This window comes from Hyla sarda, chromosome 6, assembly GCF_029499605.1.
Source record: "Hyla sarda isolate aHylSar1 chromosome 6, aHylSar1.hap1, whole genome shotgun sequence".
Lineage (NCBI taxonomy): Eukaryota > Metazoa > Chordata > Amphibia > Anura > Hylidae > Hyla > Hyla sarda.
This window is the reverse complement of record NC_079194.1, coordinates 53135192-53155967: the sequence shown is the minus strand read 5'-3', so window position 1 is coordinate 53155967 and position 20776 is coordinate 53135192. Positions and strand designations below refer to the sequence as shown.

Below are 20776 nucleotides of genomic sequence, written 5' to 3'. Positions count from 1 at the left end.
GTGTATTAATCAGGTTAGGTTGTCAGCAGCCACGATCCTCCGGTCTATCCTGGTTCACCGGTCCAAATAGCATCAATGAAAAATAGCAAACATGGATCTTTGCAGGCGCATGGACAGCAGTGGATAAAAGTTCATGGAGTCTTCAATACATATAGATGTTTATTTTAAGCACATAAAAGCAACGCGTTTCCTGCCCATAGCGGGCACTTCATCAGGCAAGTGTGCATGTATACAGGTATCAAAGAAAGCACATTTAAATAGACGGTCCCTATGTATAATCAAAAGGTATAATCAATTAAGCTATTCAGGACAGGATTACGGAGTCCAGGTGAACACAGTTACGTAACAAAAACATCATACAAATGTCTAAACAAACTTATCACAGATAGAGGTATTATAGTCTCTAGTGGATCCAGAGACACAGAAAGTTATAAAATCAAGAAAAAAGGAAAATATGATAGCCGCAGAATCTCCAAGCGCTGGCCAGCGGGCGGGTTTAGGTTCCGGCTGCCCAGTACTGGAGTAGTCTGATTTTATGAATGAGCGACGCTACAGATACAGTATCTGTAGCGTCGCTCATTCATAAAATCAGACTACTCCAGTACTGGGCAGCCGGAACCTAAACCCGCCCGCTGGCCAGCGCTTGGAGATTCTGCGGCTATCATATTTTCCTTTTTTCTTGATTTTATAACTTTCTGTGTCTCTGCATCCACTAGAGACTATAATACCTCTATCTACCTCTACCCCCCCCCCCCCCCCCGGTCATAAGGGGACGATTTGGGGGCTAAATACAAGTCCTGGATGGAGTCTTGATGGCCGATGGTGGAGCAACAGTACAGTGGTGACTGCTGGTGGCCATGTCTAGGCACACACTACTGCCGATCTTTATAGTCAGACAAAGCCCTCCCCTTGCTCTAATGCAACCAATAGTGGCAAAGATCAGTGTCCTAATGCGCAACCATTGGCTGTAAATTACCTGCTGGATCAACATACCTGTGTATCAGGAACTGACTTAAGACGCCAGTACCATGCTTTCACCGGAGATGTTATTCCGTCCGGCTACTTCCGGAATTGGTCATGTGATCCGCATGACGTGCAGACCACCTGATCGCAAAGCTGCCTCGTTCCCAGGAGCGTCCGGCAGCTTGCCTAGCAATGCTCCGAAGCGCATAACTCCATGGATGCAAGGCATAAGACGATGCGCCTGTGACATACCAACATCACGTGATCTTAAGCCGGCTAAGTGGTGCGTACTTTAACTACTCTGCATCTGTTAAACTAGACAACATAAATGGTCCAGGTAACTTACTGGTAACCAGGAAGTAAATGCATGAGACGGCGTCCCTAGCAACGCCACTATTGAGTCTAATCCAGTCCTCGTATAGTGACCAGCAGGTAAGAGATATGCAATAAGAAAAATAAATAAAAAATAAAAAAATAGATAGTAAAGAGGATAAGCAAATATTTATATGGAGAAAGGGACTAAGACAAAAAATTGAAAAAACATTTTGAAAAAGATTACTATATAGACCAGCATATTTTTCTTAGGCATTTATAACCAATGTTGCTCCAATGTGTATTTATTGTCAATAAATCTGGTATAATAGAATCACCAGAAAGAATATAGTGGAATGGCCAGATAGTGGTAATCCTTGCCGCTGGCCAACCCACTCAAAACATGGTATGTTAGTAACTTATTGACTAACCAGATAAGAGGGATGTGGCACTATCTTGTGCCAATAATGGTCTGGTATGGACACTAGAGTGTATCCCTAGATACTTTACATGGCAAAGAGCATATGATTGTACTCTAGCCCGGGCACTCGCCGTAATAAGACATGGCCAGAGATACCAGGTAAGTGTGAGGGAAAAGAAGGGGAGGGGGGGGAGGGGGGAATGGGGAGGAGACGGAGTGACAACCATTGTACAGTACTAAATAAAGGGGGTAAATGAAATAACCTCATTGAGGCCCTGTGGAGTGACTGATTTAAACTTGTATATCCAAGAGGTCTCCTTCTGCATTAGTCGCTTGTCTAAGTCCCCCCCTCTTGGAGAGGGGCGAATGACCTTGAGGACTGCAAATGTACACACCTTTGGATCCCCATTGTGTGTCTGATGCACATGTCTTGCAATAGGGGTATCACACTGATGTAATATGTCGTTGATATGTTCACACATACGACAGCGGAACTCCCTGATCGTTTTCCCTATATAATCTTTAGGACAACCGCACTGAAGGAAATACACCAAGCCCTTAGTACAACAATTGGCAAAGTCTCTTATGGCAAAAGACTTGCCCGTAGTAGAGCTTGTATTGACCTTGGTTTTGCGCATAAAGGGGCAGGCCTTGCAGCCACTGCACCTGAAATTGCCCGTGACACGGCGGTCCAGCCATGTACCTGGCCTCACAGGTCTAGAATAATGACTGTGCATCAATCGGTCCCCAAGATTACGCCCTCTTCTGTATGTTACAAGAGGGCGACCCGTGATCACATTGCTGAGGAGGGGATCCGCTTGTAAAATAGGCCAATTTTTCCTAAGGATTTCAAGTATCTCCTGTCTACTGGTGTCATAGGTTCCTATGATCCTCATTGGACCACCAGAGGATGTTCTTGGGGTGGGGGTCAACAAATTCGCCCGATTTTTGTCTCGGGTGAACTGAAAAGCTACACTCACTGTCCTATTTGGATAGCCACATTGATGGATTCTATTTTTACGTTTATTTGCTTCCTGAAAAAAATCATGATTTGTGGAGCAATTCCTCCGAACCCTCAGGTATTGTCCCTTTGGGATACCTCTCTTGAGGGCCGGAGGATGAAAACTTGACCAATGCAACAAGCTATTGGTCGCCGTGGCTTTCCGGAACAGTGTGGATTTAAGATCCCCATCCTTGGAGACACGCACATCTAAGAATGCCAAGGTGTGCCTACTGATCTCATGGGTGAAATTAAGACCCAGGGTGTTTTCAATAAGAAGTTTCATAAAGGCAAGGAAACGGTTCTCTGTGCCAGACCATAAAACAAAGATGTCATCAATGTACCTGGCCCAGAGAATGATATACTGGGACCATGTACATTCGTCTGGTGGGAAGACTATGGTGTCTTCCCACCAGCCCAGGAGGAGATTCGTGTATGTGGGGGCACAAGGGCTCCCCATGGCGGTCCCCCTGAGCTGGTGGTATGTCTTCCCATCAAACATAAAGTAATTATGGTTTAAAATGTACTGCATGAGAGAGATCACAAATTGATTATGAGATTGAAGAAAGTTTCCTCTTTATCTTAAAAAATATTCTACTGCTTGAAGTCCAAAATTATGGGGAATGGAGCTATACAAAGCCTCCACATCTATGCTGGCTAGGAAAACATCGTCTTCAATGTGAATACCGTCTATCCTTTGTAAAAAGTCAGAAGTGTCACGAACAAATTATGGTAATGCAGTGACAAAATCCATGAGTATCCGATCTACATAGATACCCACTGCCTCAGTTATTGAGCCATTTCCTGACACAATTGGATGGCCTTTAAGTGGTTGTGGCCCCTTGTGGACCTTAGGCAAACAGTAGAAAGTCGCAACTGATGGTTTAGTTGGAAACAAAAATTTAAATTCTCTCTCATCAATCAAAAGACCAGTCTTGGCCTCCACAAGAATCAATCTAAGTTCTTCCAGAAAACGTGCAGTACTATCTCAATATATTGTTTTTTCAACCATATTTGATGTTACTATTTGCATAATTTGGTTCAGTATGTGGATTTTTCTACTCTTTTGTGATTAGAGGCTGTGATTGTCCCGTTGCAGGTTGTATAGGTAGATATTTTGCCTAGCAACCTAGTTATTCCTAGTTACAGACTTGTCTACTTTATCTTGCCAGAATATCTGAGATATTATACATCATAGAGCTTGTGATTTCATAGCTGTATTGTATATTTGGAGACACTTGCCCGGTAACCTGGTTTCCAAGGGTTACGACCATAGCTTTGTATTGTGCAGTCAGGACCACCTCTTCCTATCCCACTAGCTAATCAGGGCTCCCAGTGAGACAGCTAGCCTCCTTCCTGTCTTATCTCAGGGCATATAGGTGCAAGTGCAGTCTAGGTTTCCGGAGCGGGGCCGCCCTTATTAGGGCGTTAACTCCGCCTAGGAATAGGCTTAGCGGTAAGGGTTTACCAGGGAGAGCGTTAGGTAGTGGCCAATACACCTGTTGGGCCTCACCTATTCCCCTAGGTCCTTCCCTCGATTTGTTCCTCACCTACACCCCCACCTTTAGTGAGGTATTTTGCTACATCTATACTTGTCAATGGCTGTTTAGGATTTAATTAATTATTGATTGCCTATCCTGGTGGAGTGAGGTTGGACCCCAATGGTGTCCATATTGTCACTTCACTTTTTTTCTTTTTGTTGATGGTTTTTGAGGAGGTTATTTCTCCCATTTTATATGAAATATTAAAGGTTAAGTCTTAGTGTTTTTTTCGGTGACCCCCCAATTCATACACTAATGGCAATTGTTTTTTCGGTGACTTTTTCTTCATTCGTTATTTTACTATTCGCATTATCGTGGCTATTCGGGAATGTTCAAAATAGGTTTTCGTGCATTCCGATCGGTCCGAATGCCCAAAAACGGTAAAATTCGGTCAATTAGACATTCGTGCCGAACCGAATTGCACATGTCTACTACGGCCTCCTCCACATCTCCTGATGTACTGGCCTTTCTCCTGGTAGCGCCTCCATTCTCTTGACACTACGCTCACAGACACAGAAAACCTTCTTGCCACAGCTCGCATTGATGTGCCATCCTGGATGAGCTGCACTACCTGAGCCACTTGTGTGGGTCGTAGACTCAGTCTCATGCTTCCACTAGAGTGAAAGCACTGCCAGTATTCTAAAGTGACTAAAACATCAGCCAGGAAGTATAGAAACTGAGAAGTGGTCTGTGGTCACCACCTGCAGAACCACTCCTTTATTGGGGGTTGTCTTGCTAATTGCCTATAATTTCCACCTGTTGTCTGTTCCATTTGCACAACAGCATGTGAAATTGATTGTCAATCAGTGTTGCTTCCTGAGTGGACAGTGTGATTTCACAGAAGTGTCATTGATTTGGAGTTACATTGTGGTGTTTAAGTGTTCCCTTTATATTTTTTGGGCAGTGTAGGAAAGACTGATGTAGTGCATGGGGACCACTTGGCAAGTTAGTGTGTTAGTGTAGCTTGTTAGCGTGTGTCCCCCTGTGACGCAACAGTTCTTTTGTCAAATGTGTTGTTCCTGTAGTGCAGAGATGAGACCTCTGGACATTATGATTCTGTAAACAATTTTTACTTTTTACTTAAACTTCTTGTGCAAATCCAATAAAATACAGATACTTTGGCATAACTTGGAATATTTCAGCTTTTGAGCCAGATTAATGGATTTTTTGGTCACTGTCTCTTTAAATGCTACTTTTGCAGCAGATTTAGTGTTTATGTTTCTGCTCATATCTCAGTAGCGGTGGTGCACGGTTCTGTAGATCTGCTCTATTCACTGTGGATCGCTGTTACGTATAGTGCGGTGACTACAAGGACACATAGCAGTAAATGTTTAAGAGGTTGCAGTGCTCGCACAAGTACGATGGATGATCACCAGGGTTTTAGAATAAGGGGGCATATCCTCACCGATTTACTATTGTTGGCCAATCCTAAGGATAGGCTTTCAATTTTACAAAGCCGGATTACCCCTTTAACATTTTAGACCGATATTTTAAACTGTATTGTACATAATATCAGGAGAGGAGACGGTAGCAACTGATGTCAGGTATATGAAAATACAACAAGATCAGATAAATAAAGAGAACCCGGGAATGGACGGCATGGCAATGAAAGGGTGCATGACAGGGGGCATTTCAGTAGCACGTATTCAAAGGGGTCAAGTACAGGTCAGTGAGGGGGAGTGGGAGGGGTCAAGGTAGTTGATAAAAGGGTCAGTCAGGAGGGGAGGGGGGTCAGAGTTGTGGAGAACCCAGAGAAGAAAAGTTGCCCGTAATCAGGGGGTTGATTGGCTGGGAATTTGGGGGGGGGGGAATAGTTTGGTCACTTGTCGCAGCGGCAGGAGCTAGAGGGGGACTTGGAGACAAGTGGAGAGAAGTTGGCGGAAATGGAATGGTGGGGGGCGGAACCCAGCCTCGGGTGGTGAACCCCTGCGGGAAAGGCCCAAAGGGGTGGGGTCTCTGAAGGCGGTGCCCTTGGGTCAGGTGTAGGACAACTCAGGGCAAAGTAGTGTGGTAACCTTGGGGGATAAAGCCTTGTGGGGTGTAGGGTAGTTAGGGTGTTGCTGTTCAGTATTACAAAGGGTGCTGTTAACCCTTGTCACTCGTGACGCCAGGGTGAGGGTTACATTCTCGAATCTTGATAGGCCTATTGCCACCCTTCCCAAGAGCAATAGGTGAATGTAGAATAAAGGATTGTCCACAACCACTGTTAACTGAAAACTTGCAGGAACTTTTACTCAAGAATTTCTGTACATGCAGCAATAGTAACAGTCCAGATAACAGAGTCTCTATAGATATAGCTGAGCAGCGATTGACAGTCGGTTGGGATAAGACAAGCTCAATCTAACCTCTCAGAGATTTTGTAGCATAGATCCACTGGATTTAAGGGTGCGTTTAGGTCCAGTGATCTTGCGGGGAGTAGCGGGGAATTGCTTAGTATAACCGCTTTGATATACGCCGAGGCTGCAAGGCTTTGGCCTAGTAAATCATCTTGTAAGCTGTGGAGGTCCTACCTCATCCAGAATCAGCAACCCAAGAGAGGGATCAAGATGGCGCGGGTCCCTTATATGGGCAGGGGCCGGCCGTTTTGGATTGGTCCATAACAACTGTCACTCACCGTTACAGTGCATTGTGGGTGAACACGTCACGGGAACCTCCAAAGGTCCTGTAGCAAAACCATAGAGTTCTAACCCTAATCACGTGACCGTCAGGTCCTGCTACGCTGAACAGGTAGGCAATTGAATATATACATATTTATACCTATATTTATATGAATTTCTATACAAATATGAATTAACTGAGGGGTGACAAGGGGATAACTATAGAAGAGGGACCCCGACGTTCCTAGGGACTCTGACTATGGGGACCTCTACAAAGCTACAGTATGAAATACAGTACCGGGACACCACAGTAGGAGACCCCATGAGGATCAGGAAGCATCCAGGAGTTACATTGGAAGTTAAAGAATAAGTTATTGCACTATTTTGATAAATGTTGTAAATGTTGTAATGTTTACCTGATTATTTATTAATAAGTTAATAATATGTTTTGTTATTTAATAAAGTGGCCGCTGTGGCCTTTTTATACCAAAGTACGGTGTTGCGTGATGTTTTTGTGGGAAGTGGGGTAGTGTGAGGGGTCACAGTGGAGGTAAATGTTACCCCAGTCATGTGTCAGTCACATAGGAGAGCACTAATGAGAATGAAGCAATTAAACATCTGAAGCAAGATGATATACTAAGAGAACAGAATGCATGCATGGTGGTTCAGTGGTCAGCACTATTGTCTTATAGTGTTGGAGCCCAGGGTTCAAATCCAACCAAGGACAACATCTGCAATGAGTTTGTATGTTCTCTCTGTGTTTGTGTTGGTTTCCTCCAGGTACTCTCCTTATTCCCACATTCTGATAGGTTTAGACAGTGAGCCCCAATGGGGAGAGGGAACCAACTGAGCGTACAGTGCTGCAGAATCTGTGTGCGCTATATAAATAGAGAATAATTGTTTTAAAGGGGTACTCCGCCCCTAGACATCTTATTCCCTATCGAAACGATAGGAGATAAGATGTCAGATCGCTGGGGATCTCGGCCGCAGGACCCACCTGTTGCGGCTTCCGGCAGCGCTGGGGGCTCTCATCCTAACGCCTCATGACCACGGTGACGTGAGATTGTGATGTCACAACTCCGCCCCGTGTGATGTCACGCCCCGCCCCCTCATTGCAAGTCTATAGGAGGGGGCGTGATGGGACAGCCGTCACGCCCCCTCCCATAGACTTGCATTGAGGGGCGGGGAGTGATGTCACACGGGGGCGGAGTCGTGACGTCACGATCTCACGTCACCGTGGTCGGGAGCCGAAGCCTCCGGCGTTTCCTGCAGTCGAGTTCCCGGGGGTCCCCAGTGGCGGGACCCCCACGATCTGACATCTTATCCCCTATCCTTTGGATAGGGGATAAGATGTCTAGGGGCGGGGTACCCCTTTAAGCATTCAACAACGTGCAGTTACAGGTGATAACAGTCAGCAGTTTGTACTGGGGGTATCTGTGTGCTCCATGAAGATGCTTACAAGTGATAAAAGTTACACAGGGATTGGTTTGGGGTGAGACGCATTGCCTGAGCGTAGGTCTGATGTTTCTAAATGACACTGACAAAAACGTATCTATAATACTCCCATGTGACACCAGCCTTATTTTGGATGATCTTTCTTTCTACCAAGGCAACTGAGTTTTATATACTTTTCTCTTTCTGTCTAATAAACCAGTATGTCTAATAATCAGGCACCATTTAGGTTCCAATTGATGGCAGAATCAAAGGAAGTTTACTGTCTATAGCAGCGGTCTCCAACCTGCGGACCTCCAGATGTTGCAAAACTACAACTCCCAGCATGCCCGGACAGCCAACGGCTGTCCGGGCATGCTGGGAGTTGTTGTTTTGCAACATCTGGAGGTCCACAGGTTGAAGACCACCGGTCTATAGTATAGCGCACATTACCAATATATCAACACCATTTTCAACGAGCTTTTGCTGTTACCGCTCTTAGCTATTCATGTGGGATTCTATGTTTATCTAAAACCCTACAAAGAACATGGTTAGAGAAGTTCATGCATTCTTTACATAGCTACATAATGTTATATAACAGTCATTAGGACGTGTTCATACCCTGCAATTCTGTAGAGATTTGACACAAGCATTTTTTGTTAATGGGATTTTAAAAAGGGGTTTTCACCTTTCCCCTACAGCCAGTCCTCTGAATAGGCCACTGTTTCCAAACCAGCTTATGCAAAACTACAACTCCCAGCATGCCCAGACAGCCATAGGCCTGCACAATAGGGACTACAGCTACACAGCAGTACAGTCACAGTAAGCAAAATACCCTGCTAAAAACCTACATGCAGCCCCTTGAAGTGTAGCCTATATTATATTTGGCCCCTGCCTACCTCCAAGTTTCGCAGACCTGATCTGACATACAGGCAGATGTTCAGTGAGACTTTTCCATGGCTCAATGACTGTGCAGCTCCTCACTTACATTAGTGTCGGCAGCACGTCCTGCAGTGATCAGCTCACAGATGATTGCCCTTTGTGGCGTCCCAGCACCAAAAGCCCTCTTGTGGTCTGCAGATGATCTCGGGCATGCCTGCTGCTCCTGTGTTGGGCCCACTGCTATATTGTTTACTGTGTTTATGCACTATATTTACTTTATTCTTGTATTCAATTAGTACTGTACCTTTAAGAAGGAGAAGGTGAGTAATCAAGTGACCCCCTGTTATCCAATGGGAACCCCCAAATTGCTGTGTATATATAATGTAGGGGGAAGGAGTTGCCCCAGTCTAAGTCTAGATCCAGGCTAGTGTGCTGAGCAGAGCTCCATGTGAGCTGCAGTGTGGAAAGGAGAAGGGAGAAGTGTGAGGTGATCCAGTGGGAAGCCTATAGAAATGCTCTTAATCAAGTCAGCCCCGCCATTCTTGATGAGTTATACCCTGGCAGAGTAGAAAGAATGTGTAGCTTGACTATAGTAGATATGAGATTACTGAGGTTAACTGTATAGCACTTGTGGTGGCCCAGTACGGGATGGTGTGTCCCCGTACTTCTCCTGCCCTATCAGGCAGAGTCTCTCCATGTCCCCAGGGCCCCCTTTATGTGTTATCCCCTATGCACATAAGTTGTAAAATAAAATGTACCGATTCTTTAATAGCTGTTACCATGTGATTGTTACCCAGGAGGCCCTAGTGACCAGGTGACCCCCCCCCCCAAGTGACCTATGGGCTCCTTGCACAGCCCCCCTATAAAACCAGGGGAGGGGATACACACTCTCTCCTCCAGCACTCTTGTTCCTGAAGTTCAGTTCAGTCAAGACGTCTCAGAGTGTCCGGAGCATTGGAGGCCTCAAGCCTAAAGTCTGCAGCCACAAAGTCAGCTCGAGTAAGATCAAGGTCATCTTCATGTCAGTCACAAAGTCAGTCAAGTCTTCTATATAGTCACCGTAGCCTGCACTAAAGTGTCTCTACATACTGCAAGTCCCAGCAAGCCTGCGAGGTCCCCCTGTGTCACTGGTCACCTCCTTGGGATATTGGCTGTACTGCATAGACTGTGCCATCTGTCTACCCTCAGGAAAGCTACCACTGTCTGTAACTTGGTGTCGGTGTCTTCATTGCCCCCGTGCCTAGCCCAGGACCAGCGGTATTACCTTCGGGTGGTTAAGGCTAAACCACACCCTGGCGTCACGACAAGAAGGGGTTAATAACATCTTCCCCCAGGGTTATAACAGCTACCCTGCATTGCACCCCGCTGACACCACACATTCAATACACAAGGCGCTTCACTGAGAACAAATAGTGTACAATAAAAAAAAGTTACAGTCCTGAAATAGTCTACAAGAGAGGAGTATGGGAAGACAAAAAGGTAGGATAGCGTAGTGAAGGATGAGATTACACCAGATAAAAATAAGAATAAAATAGATATTTAATGAAAAATAACATACAAGTAAAAATAAGCTTATATGGGAGGGAGTGACGCAGGGCCCTTGCGATTCCCCTCCAAAATAGCTGATAAAAAAAAAAAAGAACCAAAATAGATATAAAAATATATATAAAAAAAAAATCCCCAGATGGTAGAAAAGTCCTATAAATCAGAGTTCATTTATGCATAAATACATTCACTGGTATGTGAGAATTCCCGTAAAAATAAATGAATAAGGCACAGAACTCGTGGTAATGATGTTCCTGTATAGAAGAGCAGTTTCCAAGTCTCTGATAACAAGTGCTTATGTCTAGCGCTGGCAGAGAATATGCGTCCTGTAAAAGCAAAAGCAATGCGCTATGGTGCAGAAGTGATCACAGTCCCGTACACAGAGTTCTTCATTAACCCCTGTTATGCATTTGTGTCCATGTGTTCCTGTGGGACTATGTGCCTCTCACCCTGTCCAGCTGAGCAGCAGCCTGGCACCATGACTTCTTATGCTTGTACTGTTGTCGGCACCTCTAGCTTTGCGGGGCGGCTGCTTATGAGGCAAACCGTCCCGCTTAGCGAGCGCACAGAAGCAGGAGCGTGTTCGCGGCGGTGAGCAGGTCCGGCATCCTCGCTGGTCTGGTTCCGATCCTGTGTACTGCTGAAGGATGCTGAGCGCGCTCAGGGGAAAAATGCGCTAAATTTGAATATTGGCCGGTAGTGTCAGTCTCTATAGGCAATGAATAATAGGTATCGATTTCTGTAGGACAGTTAGCAATCTGTAGTAGGATCCTGGGGAGTAAAATGAAGGCTAGACGTGTTTCAGGAGACTACTCCTTTCTTCAGTAGCTCTCCTTCCCCCCCATACACCTCTCTTGTAGGCTACTTGAGGACTGTAACTTTGTTTTATCATACCCTAGCAGTGTCAGTGAAATTGGACCTTGGCAGAACCCTAGTCAGTGTGGGATCTAAGTCTCAAGTCTTTTTAATTCAAGTGGGTGAAAATCACCATAAGTCCCAGCAAGGCAACAGGGCTCACAAGGGTTACACTGCATCCCTTCTTCTCTGCTCTGTACCGTGAATATTGTACCATCTACACCTGCCTCAGTAAAAGACCGTTATACATAACCCGGCGTCGGTGTGTTCCTTGCCCCGTGCCTGGCCCAGGAGAAGCTGTCTCCACATCGGACTGTATATAGGCTATCGGTGCCCTGGCGTCACGAATTGACAAGTATATCTTGCACCCCCCTGTCTCACCACACCTTTCTGCTGATAATTGTCAACGGTAAGGCTATGTTCTCACAGTGGATTGTCTGCCTGGAAAATATCAGGGTTGACATTTCGCAGACAGCGAACATTGACAGAACATGCCGCCACTAGGACTGCTTAGAAATGCGCCATCTCCATACACTACGATGCATTTCCGAGCGGATTTCACCTAAAGAATAGACAAGTCTTTTCTTTCTGCGGACGCTGAAATCGGGATTCCGCCATGTGCACAATGGAGCAGAATTCCTCAAATCAATGGGACTCTGCTGCAGCAGAATGTCCGTGTGGATTTTTTTTGTGGATATTCCGCCATGTGAACATGGCCTCAAAGTTCCCCTTGGCTTTAAAAATAAAAAAAGAGAGAGGGTAGTTTTTTGTGGCATTTTTTTCTAGCCAAAAGTTGTGCATATTGGTAAACAGAAATTACGGATGAGATTGCCTCAGAATTGCATTGGTATTTCTGTACAGTAACTACAGAGAGCAGGTGGACTGTCCTCTAAGGCTTGGTTCACACTACGGAATTTCAGCCTGCAATTCCGCTTTGAAATTGCAGGCAGAAATTCCGCTTACAACGTACTGTATAGTGAATGGATTTCCGTCCACAAATTCACACTTCAGAATTTGTGAAGCGGCATTTGTGAACGGAAAATCCACTTGAAAATTTCCACCTGAAGAAAGGGGTTGCTCATTTTTCAGGTGGAAATACCTGCGGAACACATCGCAGTCTATTGAAGACTGCGGTGTCCGCTCGGTCCTAGCGTTGACTGATTCAGTCGGTGCTGGCCACACTCGGAATCTCCGGGCGGAAATCTTCTTCCCGGAGATTCCGTAGTGTGAACCTAGCCTAAGGGTCTATTCATACGGCAGAATTTCCTCTTGCGGAATTCTGCCTCAAATTAAAGCCCATAGACTTCTATGGGATTCCGCACTCCCATTCACACTTCTGAATTTCCGCTAGCGGAATTCTGGAAGTGGAAATTCAGAAGTGTGAATGGGAGTCGGAAATCCCATAGAAGTCTATGAGCTTTAATTTGAGGCAGAATTCCGTAAGCGGAAATTCTGCCGTGTGAATAGACCCTAAGCAGGAAACTGAATTACTATTTGGAAAAACGGATGCAATACACGTGAAATACAGAGGAGATTCTAATGCAAAATGGAACACATATGGATGCGTTCGGATTTTATTCTCAGTCCATAGACTTCAATGGGAGTATTCCATATAAAAAAAAAAATGAAAACAGCTCCATAAATTTACTTTAGCTCTATTATTAAAATCTGCAAAAGACATTTATCTTAAAGGGGCACTCCAGTGAAAAACTTTTTTTTTTTTTTTTTTAAATCAACTGGTGCCAGAAAGTTAAAAAGATTTGTAAATTACTTCTATTAAAAAATCTTAATCCTTCCAGTACTTATTAGCTGCTGAATACTACAGAGGAAATACTTTTCCGTTTGAAACACAGAGCTCTCTGCTGACATCATGACCACAGTGCTCTCTGCTGACACCTCTGTCCATTTTAGGAACTGTCCAGAGTAGGAGAAAATCCCCATAGCAAACATCTGCTGCTCTGGACAGTTCCTAAAATGGACAGAGATGTCAGCAGAGAGCACTGTGCTTGTGATGTCAGCAGACAGCTCTGTGTTTAGAAAAGAATTTCCGTTGTAGTATTCAGCAGCTAATAAGTACTGGAAGGATTAAGATTTTTTAATAGAAGTAATTTACAAATCTGTTTAACTTTCTGGCACCAGTTGATTTAAAAAAAAAATAAAAAATAAGTTTTCCACCGGAGTACCCCCTTTAACTGTACGGAACAGCACAGTCTGGCGCTGGGTTCACATATAGTATTTCGCTCCGTATTTTCATTAACGTTTTATTTTTTATTTTTTTATTTGTGTCTGTTTTGGTTTAAAAATACTGAGTAAAATCCTATGTGTGATCCCAACCTAAAGCTTTATTTCACCACAGGAGCCTATAGGTCAGTGGTCTCCAACCTGCGGACCTCCAGATGTTGATCCCAACCTAAAGCTTTATTTCACCACAGGAGCCTATAGGTCAGTGGTCTCCAACCTGCGGACCTCCAGATGTTGATCCCAACCTAAAGCTTTATTTCACCACAGGAGCCTATAGGTCAGTGGTCTTCAACCTGCGGACCTCCAGATGTTGATCCCAACCTAAAGCTTTATTTCACCACAGGAGCCTATAGGTCAGTGGTCTCCAACCTGCGGACCTCCAGATGTTGATCCCAATCTAAAGCTTTATTTCACCACAGGAGCCTATAGGCCAGTGGTCTTCAACCTGCGGACCTCCAGATGTTGATCCCAACCTAAAGCTTTATTTCACCACAGGAGACTATAGGTCAGTGGTCTTCAACCTGCGGACCTCCAGATGTTGATCCCAACCTAAAGCTTTATTTCACCACAGGAGCCTATAGGTCAGTGGTCTCCAACCTGCGGACCTCCAGATGTTGATCCCAACCTAAAGCTTTATTTCACCACAGGAGCCTATAGGTCAGTGGTCTTCAACCTGCGGACCTCCAGATGTTGATCCCAACCTAAAGCTTTATTTCACCACAGGAGCCTATAGGTCAGTGGTCTTCAACCTGCGGACCTCCAGATGTTGCAAAACTACAACTCCCAGCATGCCCGGACAGCCAACGGCTGTCCGGGCATGCTGGGAGTTGTAGTTTTGCAACATCTGGAGGTCCGCAGGTTGGAGACCACTGCTATAGGTGATGTATACCGGTAGTGATGAAGCACCAGGACTTACCTTATAGCAATCAGGTGGTCGGGTAGATTATAGATCTGTATCCGTACACACAATAACACCGTCATACAGTAGAATCTATGAGGTATATGATGTACTGAATGTAGTACATGTAGATAAGCAACGCACCATGAAGATCGCCCATGTTACACAACGTTTCCTACCTTCTCTTGTTTCTGAATTAGTGTTCCATTATTGAGTTCTACTCCTCCAAATAGGGAATTCTTTATCATCCCAAACATCTTTGCGCTGTGTGTAGGGTCTACTACAGGTTGTATATAGGAATATTTCTTCTTATATATGTGAACTGTATCCTGAACAGGGCTTGTGGCGTTCACGTCGTCTCCAAAGCTACAGCCCCCCTCCTTCCCTGCTGCTCATTGTGGAGCCGAGTGGGAAGTAGAGAAAGCAGTTTTGGTGTTTGTCTTCCTGTGTGTATTATTGGGTGGAGATAGGGGCAGGGCATTGCCTAATATGTGTCACTCCAGTCATGAGATCAGCAGAATATTGTGCTTTAATGTACTATTTAGGAAACACGTCTTTGAGGCACGGAAATACTTCCATGTTAATATCATACAGAAAGGAATGACTTCTACTTCTCCTTCCTGCTGGATCCACTTCTGGCTACGTCTTAAATTTCATTAAAAAAAAAAAAAAAAAAAAGAAGAAAAAAATATTATTTATATATATTTTATACTTTTGTCATATTTTTTTGACATCTGAATTTTTTGTATTTGGAAAAGAAAAAAAAAAACAAAGGAATAAAATAAAATGCTGCGTGTGAAACCGTCCTAAATCTCACAGAGTCATCATACCCTAAGGGTCCATTCACACGGCAGAATTTCCACCTCAAATTAAAACCCATAGACTTCTATAGGATTCCGCACTCCCATACACACTTCTGAATTTCCGTTTCCAGAATTCGGCAAGCGTAAAATCGCACGTATGACAAAAAAAAGAGGGAAGGGGAGACAAACAGGAGGCTCAGCCTGTGCCGTTAATCCGATAGGATTCAGTAATACGATGTATGCAGGATAGTGCTCACCTGGTAGTGTTGTACGCCGGGTACAACACCTAATATAGCGTATCACCCAATTGCAGGGTATGAAGCCGGGAGCTGCCCGAGGTGATCCCGTGTCAGAAGCAAGTTCTGACCGGTGGAAGATAGCTGAAGGTGTCCCGTATGACCGGGAAGGGAAATCCTTGTTGCGGCGCTCAGCGTAAAATCAGAAGGGTGAATGGGAGTGCGGAATCCCATAGAAGTCTATGGGCTTTAATTTGAGGCGGAATTCCACAAACAGAAATTCTGCCGTGTGAATAGACTCTCGGGCTAGAATTCCACTGAGGTTTTTCATGCAAAAATGCAGATAAAAATGCCCATTTTGCCACACAGCGTTTTTTCTGTGAAAAATCGCCACCGCCAGATGTAAGCTGCAAGTCAATAGTGAACTGCAAAATGCCATATCCACTTGGCGTTTTTCATTTTGGCATTTTTTTTTAATCCTTTGGGCATTTTTCAGCTCTTTTGGGCTCAGAGGCTGGTTTTCAAAAACATCCTCAAATTCAGAGTATGGCGTTTTTTGGGGGAAAATCTTGGCGTTTTTCCTCCCATAGAAGTCTATGGGAGTGAAAAAATGCCATGGAAAACGCCATGTGGGTTTTAACTTTGGCGTTTTTGTAGGCGGTTTTTATTCTTTTTTTTTACTTTAGCGATCCAAAAAAGTGATGGAGATACCTTTTTTTTGTAAAATTTCGTTAGTGATCCAAAAAAGTGATGGAGATACCTTTTTTTTAATTAAATTTCGTAGGGTACCATTAAAAAAAACATTTAAAAAAAGATGCAGTAGTGATGGAGAAAATTGTATTTAACAAAATTTATATATTTTTTAGAACAAAATGTTTATTAATTTTTAAACAGGGATCAATTTATGTAGGCGGGCAGAGAACTAAAAATCTACCCGGCAATATAAAAAATGTATAAAGGGGCCATTTAATTATAAAAACAATATATTGTAATGTCCCAGTACACGATATATAGTCCTGTACAGTACCTATGCATGTCAGGTTGAGTACATTCCGAGGAAAATACAAAAATGAAACACCCACATGTGACACCATTACAGAAAGTACCCACCCTGGGGAATGGGTGTAGGGGTAAAGAGGACATTTTGAACGCACGGGTGTTTCCAAAATTTATTTTCCAGGAATGGATGAAGGGTAGCTTTTGAAAATTGCAATTTTCAACCTATACTCTGCTTCATTTTTCTGGGAACAACTAACATGTGACTCCGAATTGTCGCCTGGAAATACGACAGAGCTCAGCGAGAACTCTTCGCATTTGAGGCGGATGTTTGTTACGGACCTAAGAGTTACATACATTCAGAGGAAAATACAAGAAAGGAACACCCACATGTGAGAATACTACAAACAGTACACCCCCTAGGGAAGGTGTATAGGGTGAAGTGGCGATTTGGAACAGACGTGTGTTCCTTTCATTTATTTTCCAGGAATGGATGAAGTGTACTATGGGGGGGGGGGGGGGGGGAAGAAAATTGCAATTTTAGTACTGATATGCCAATTATTTTCCCAGAATGATGACCCAGAGTACAGCCAAAAGTAAAAATGATGCCCGCCCCAAACCCTATACTCTGAATCATCATTCTGGGAGGGGGATGTGTGGGGCCGTCCCTATTCTGTTACCTCAAATGCGCAACCCGCTCAGGTGGGGAGAGAGCGTTGCACATTTGAGGCAACTGCAAACCTCCAATGCTGTTGACTCTGTGTCCCATGACCCATTTTTTAGGGGGAAGAAATAAAAAAGATATTGGGGATATTGGGAAAAAGGTGTTTTTTGTCTTTTTTTTTGGGGGGGGGGTTTGGTATAAAATTTGGAAGACAATGTACTCTGGACTGGTACATTGGAGTCGAATTTTGGGGAATGAAAATTAGGGCAAAGGATGGAAAATTTAGTACTCCATGGAAGTGTGATACTCCCTGAAGCAGCCTATGCAGAGGCCCGGATGATCGGGGCAAGTGTCACATTGAGTGGTGGTATCCTTCCGAATCCCCCTCTTGCGACACACTCTGCATTTCTTCTGAGATCGTCCCTTCTTTCCAGTGTGGGGGATCACACCTGGAAAGTGTTGGACGGGGACGATCCGGGGACCTGAAGTTCCAGAGGTGCTCTGACCCGCTCTTTGGCGGTCACCAAAGATGAGGGCCTTTAGAACTTCCTTTTGGAACTGCAGGTATGTCCCTGTGTTGCCAGCGTACTTGTACAGTACAAAAGCGTTGTACATGGCAACCTGTACCATGTAGACCGCAACTTTTTTGTACCATACCTTTGTTTTCCGCATGGCATTATATGGCTTGAGGACTTGATCAGTAAGATCAACTCCCCCCATATACCGATTGTAGTCCAGAATACAATCGGGCTTCAGGACCGGTCCCGCGGTACCTCGCACAGGGACAGGGGTGCTGCCATTCCCATGAATTGTGATGAGGATAAGGACATCCCTCTTGTCCTTATACCGAACCAACAACAGGTTCTCATGGGAAAAGGCACAGGACTTACCCCGGGGGATAGGAGTCTGCAGGGGATAGGAAGGAAGGCCTCTTTGATTCTTCCGGACTGTCCAACAAGCGACCGTGGATCTGGCAGCGAGGGATGTGAAGAGAGGGATACTAGTATAAAAGTTATCCACGTAAAGGTGGTAACCTTTATCTAGCAATGGGTGCAAACGGCCCCAAACGATTTTCCCGCTAACACCCAGAGTGGGGGAACAATCTGGGGGTTCAATGCGGGAATCTCGTCCCTCATACACCATAAACTTGCAAGTGTACCCGGAGGTACTCTCGCAAAGTTTATACATCTTCACGCCATACCGCGCTCGCTTGGTCGGGATGTATTGCCGGAAGCTGAGTCTCCCCTTAAAGCTGATGAGAGACTCATCAATAGCAACCTCCCTTCCAGGGACATAGGCCTCCCAAAATCTGGCCCCAAAGTGATTGATGACCGGCCTGATTTTATACAGGCGGTCATACGCGGGATCAGTTCAGGGGGGGACATGCCGCATTATCAGCATAATGCAAACATCTCCGAATGGCCTCGAACCGGGGACGTGTCATGGCCATATTGTAGAGCGGGGTCTGGTACAGGATGTCCCCACTCCAATATTGCCTGACACTGGGTTTTTTAACTAGACCCATATGCAGCGCAAGGCCCCAAAAGGTCCTCATTTCGGCTGCATCGACTGGAGTCCAGCCGCCGGGTCTAGCTAAATGTGAGCCCGGGTTAGCGGCGACGAACTGTTGGGCGTACAGATTCGTCTGTGTAACCATTAGATTAACAAAGTCGTCACTGAAAAAATGACCGAAAAAGTCCTTTTCAGTGAACCCGGCGATGTTAATCTTGATTCCTGAGTCGCCAACAAACTCAGGAATCACAGGCTCGTGGTCCGCTGGCTAAGCTCAGACAAGTTCTCCGGTACGAGGTACCAGTGACCTTGGCAGGGGGGCTTCACTAGTATGAGCGCCAGGGGGACTCATACTAGCATGGGGCACAGGGTCAAGGGCAGAGGAGGTTTGCGGCGCCGCACGGCGGCGTCTCCGCCGCCTTGGTGGCTCATCATCAGAATTAGATGATGAGGAGGACGATGAAATAAGGAAGGTGGGGTCTTCATCGTCCTCTGAGCCGCTCTCGGTGTCGGAGGCAATTATGGCATATGCCTCCTCCGCCGAAAACGCTCTGCGGGCCATTTCCCTACTCTAATGGGGATACGGGTATGTGTGTGTGTGTGGGGGGGAAAACTTTATTGGTGTATGTGCTGTGTGTGGTGTGGTGCGATACTACCTCCCTAACCCGCCCTAAACTAACCTAACCTAACTAAACTAACCCGCCCTAACAGAAAAAAAAAATAAAAAGGGGACTTCTTTTGAAAACAAAAAAGGGACTTCTAGCGCAAAAAAGCCCTGCGCCCAAATAAAGCGGTTATCCAATCAGTGGTGTGCGCACTTATTAGCGCTTGTGGCGGCAGGGGGTGCAGAAGTCAGTGGGGGGTCCGGTCACTCAGCCCAGAACAGTGGCTGGTGGCTTGTACACAGACCCCCACAAAAAAAAAAATTTTTTAAAACGCTTAACCCCGAAAAAATGCACCCGCCTGAACCCAAAAAAAAAAACGCTGATCAGTGATAAATCACTGACAGCGGTGGGAGAGGCTGCACACACAGGTATGGTCCGTCCCAACAGTACACGCCTGCTACTGGTGGCACGGACCGCCTATGGGTGCAAAAAAAAATACGCGTTAACTGAAAAAAAGTGCCTTTAACCTAAAAAAAAAAAACGCTGATCAGTGATAAATCACTGACAGCGGTGAGGCACGCCGCACACACACAGGTAAGGTCCGGCCACACAGTACACGCCTGCTACTGGTGGCACGGACCGCTTATGGGTGCAAAAAAGCGCTAGAAAACGTGAAAAAAAGCACTGGCACCACAAAAAAAACGCTGATCAGTACTACGGGACTGATCAGCGGCGGGTGGGCTTTAACAAACGGTGGCGGACCGCTCTTTTATAACTAAGAGGGTCCGCACACACGCTTAGAAAAAAAAAAAAAGTTCTGCCCAAAAAAAAGGCTGGCGGCAGACCGCAGCAACCCAGCAGGACCGGGGTCACGCAGCTAAAGGTGCTACGGACCCACGGACACCCACTGAGGTACGCTGAAAAAAAAAAAATTTTAACTTTTTTTTTTTTTAACCCTAGCCTGTCCCTACCTAAATCTAAAGCTATCCCTGGGGATTTCTGTGCCAAGGGGCCACAGAAAGGGGGCAAGGGGCACTTTTTTCACACTGAGGGGATGGTGGCAGCACGGGGCTCCGTCCTGCTCGCCAGATCTGAGTGGAATGGCGGGCAGAACGGAGCAACGTGCTCCTAGCCCCCACCATCCCCTCCCATTACATTGTGATTGGTGTGGCCACTTTGGCCACCCAATCATAACTGTACTGAGGGGGGTGGCCACAATGCCAGCCCCCAGTACAGCATGGATGGTGATTGGTGGTGTATACTACACAACCAGT

The 20776-nt window shown here is 45.4% G+C and overlaps 2 protein-coding genes across 4 annotated transcripts in view; one reads left to right on the top strand and one right to left on the bottom strand.

The window, feature by feature from the left end:
• Positions 1–15096, bottom strand: part of LOC130275591 (heme-binding protein 1-like) — a 43802-nt gene extending 28706 nt beyond the window's left edge. The window contains exon 1 of one of the 2 annotated variants that reach the window (XM_056523750.1): positions 14866–15096. In XM_056523750.1, the coding sequence (XP_056379725.1) occupies positions 14866–14943 (78 nt within the window). In that variant the 5' untranslated portion in view covers positions 14944–15096. Of the gene's footprint in view, positions 1–993; positions 1134–14865 lie in introns of those variants that run through there. The other variant, XM_056523751.1, reaches the window with a different exon arrangement.
• CHADL (chondroadherin like) overlaps positions 1168–20776 on the top strand; it is a 69875-nt gene continuing 50266 nt past the window's right edge. Inside the window, exon 1 of one of the 2 annotated variants that reach the window (XM_056523748.1) lies at positions 1168–1246. The gene's annotated coding sequence lies outside the window, so the exon portion shown is untranslated. Of the gene's footprint in view, positions 1247–1283; positions 1396–20776 lie in introns of those variants that run through there. The other variant, XM_056523747.1, reaches the window with a different exon arrangement.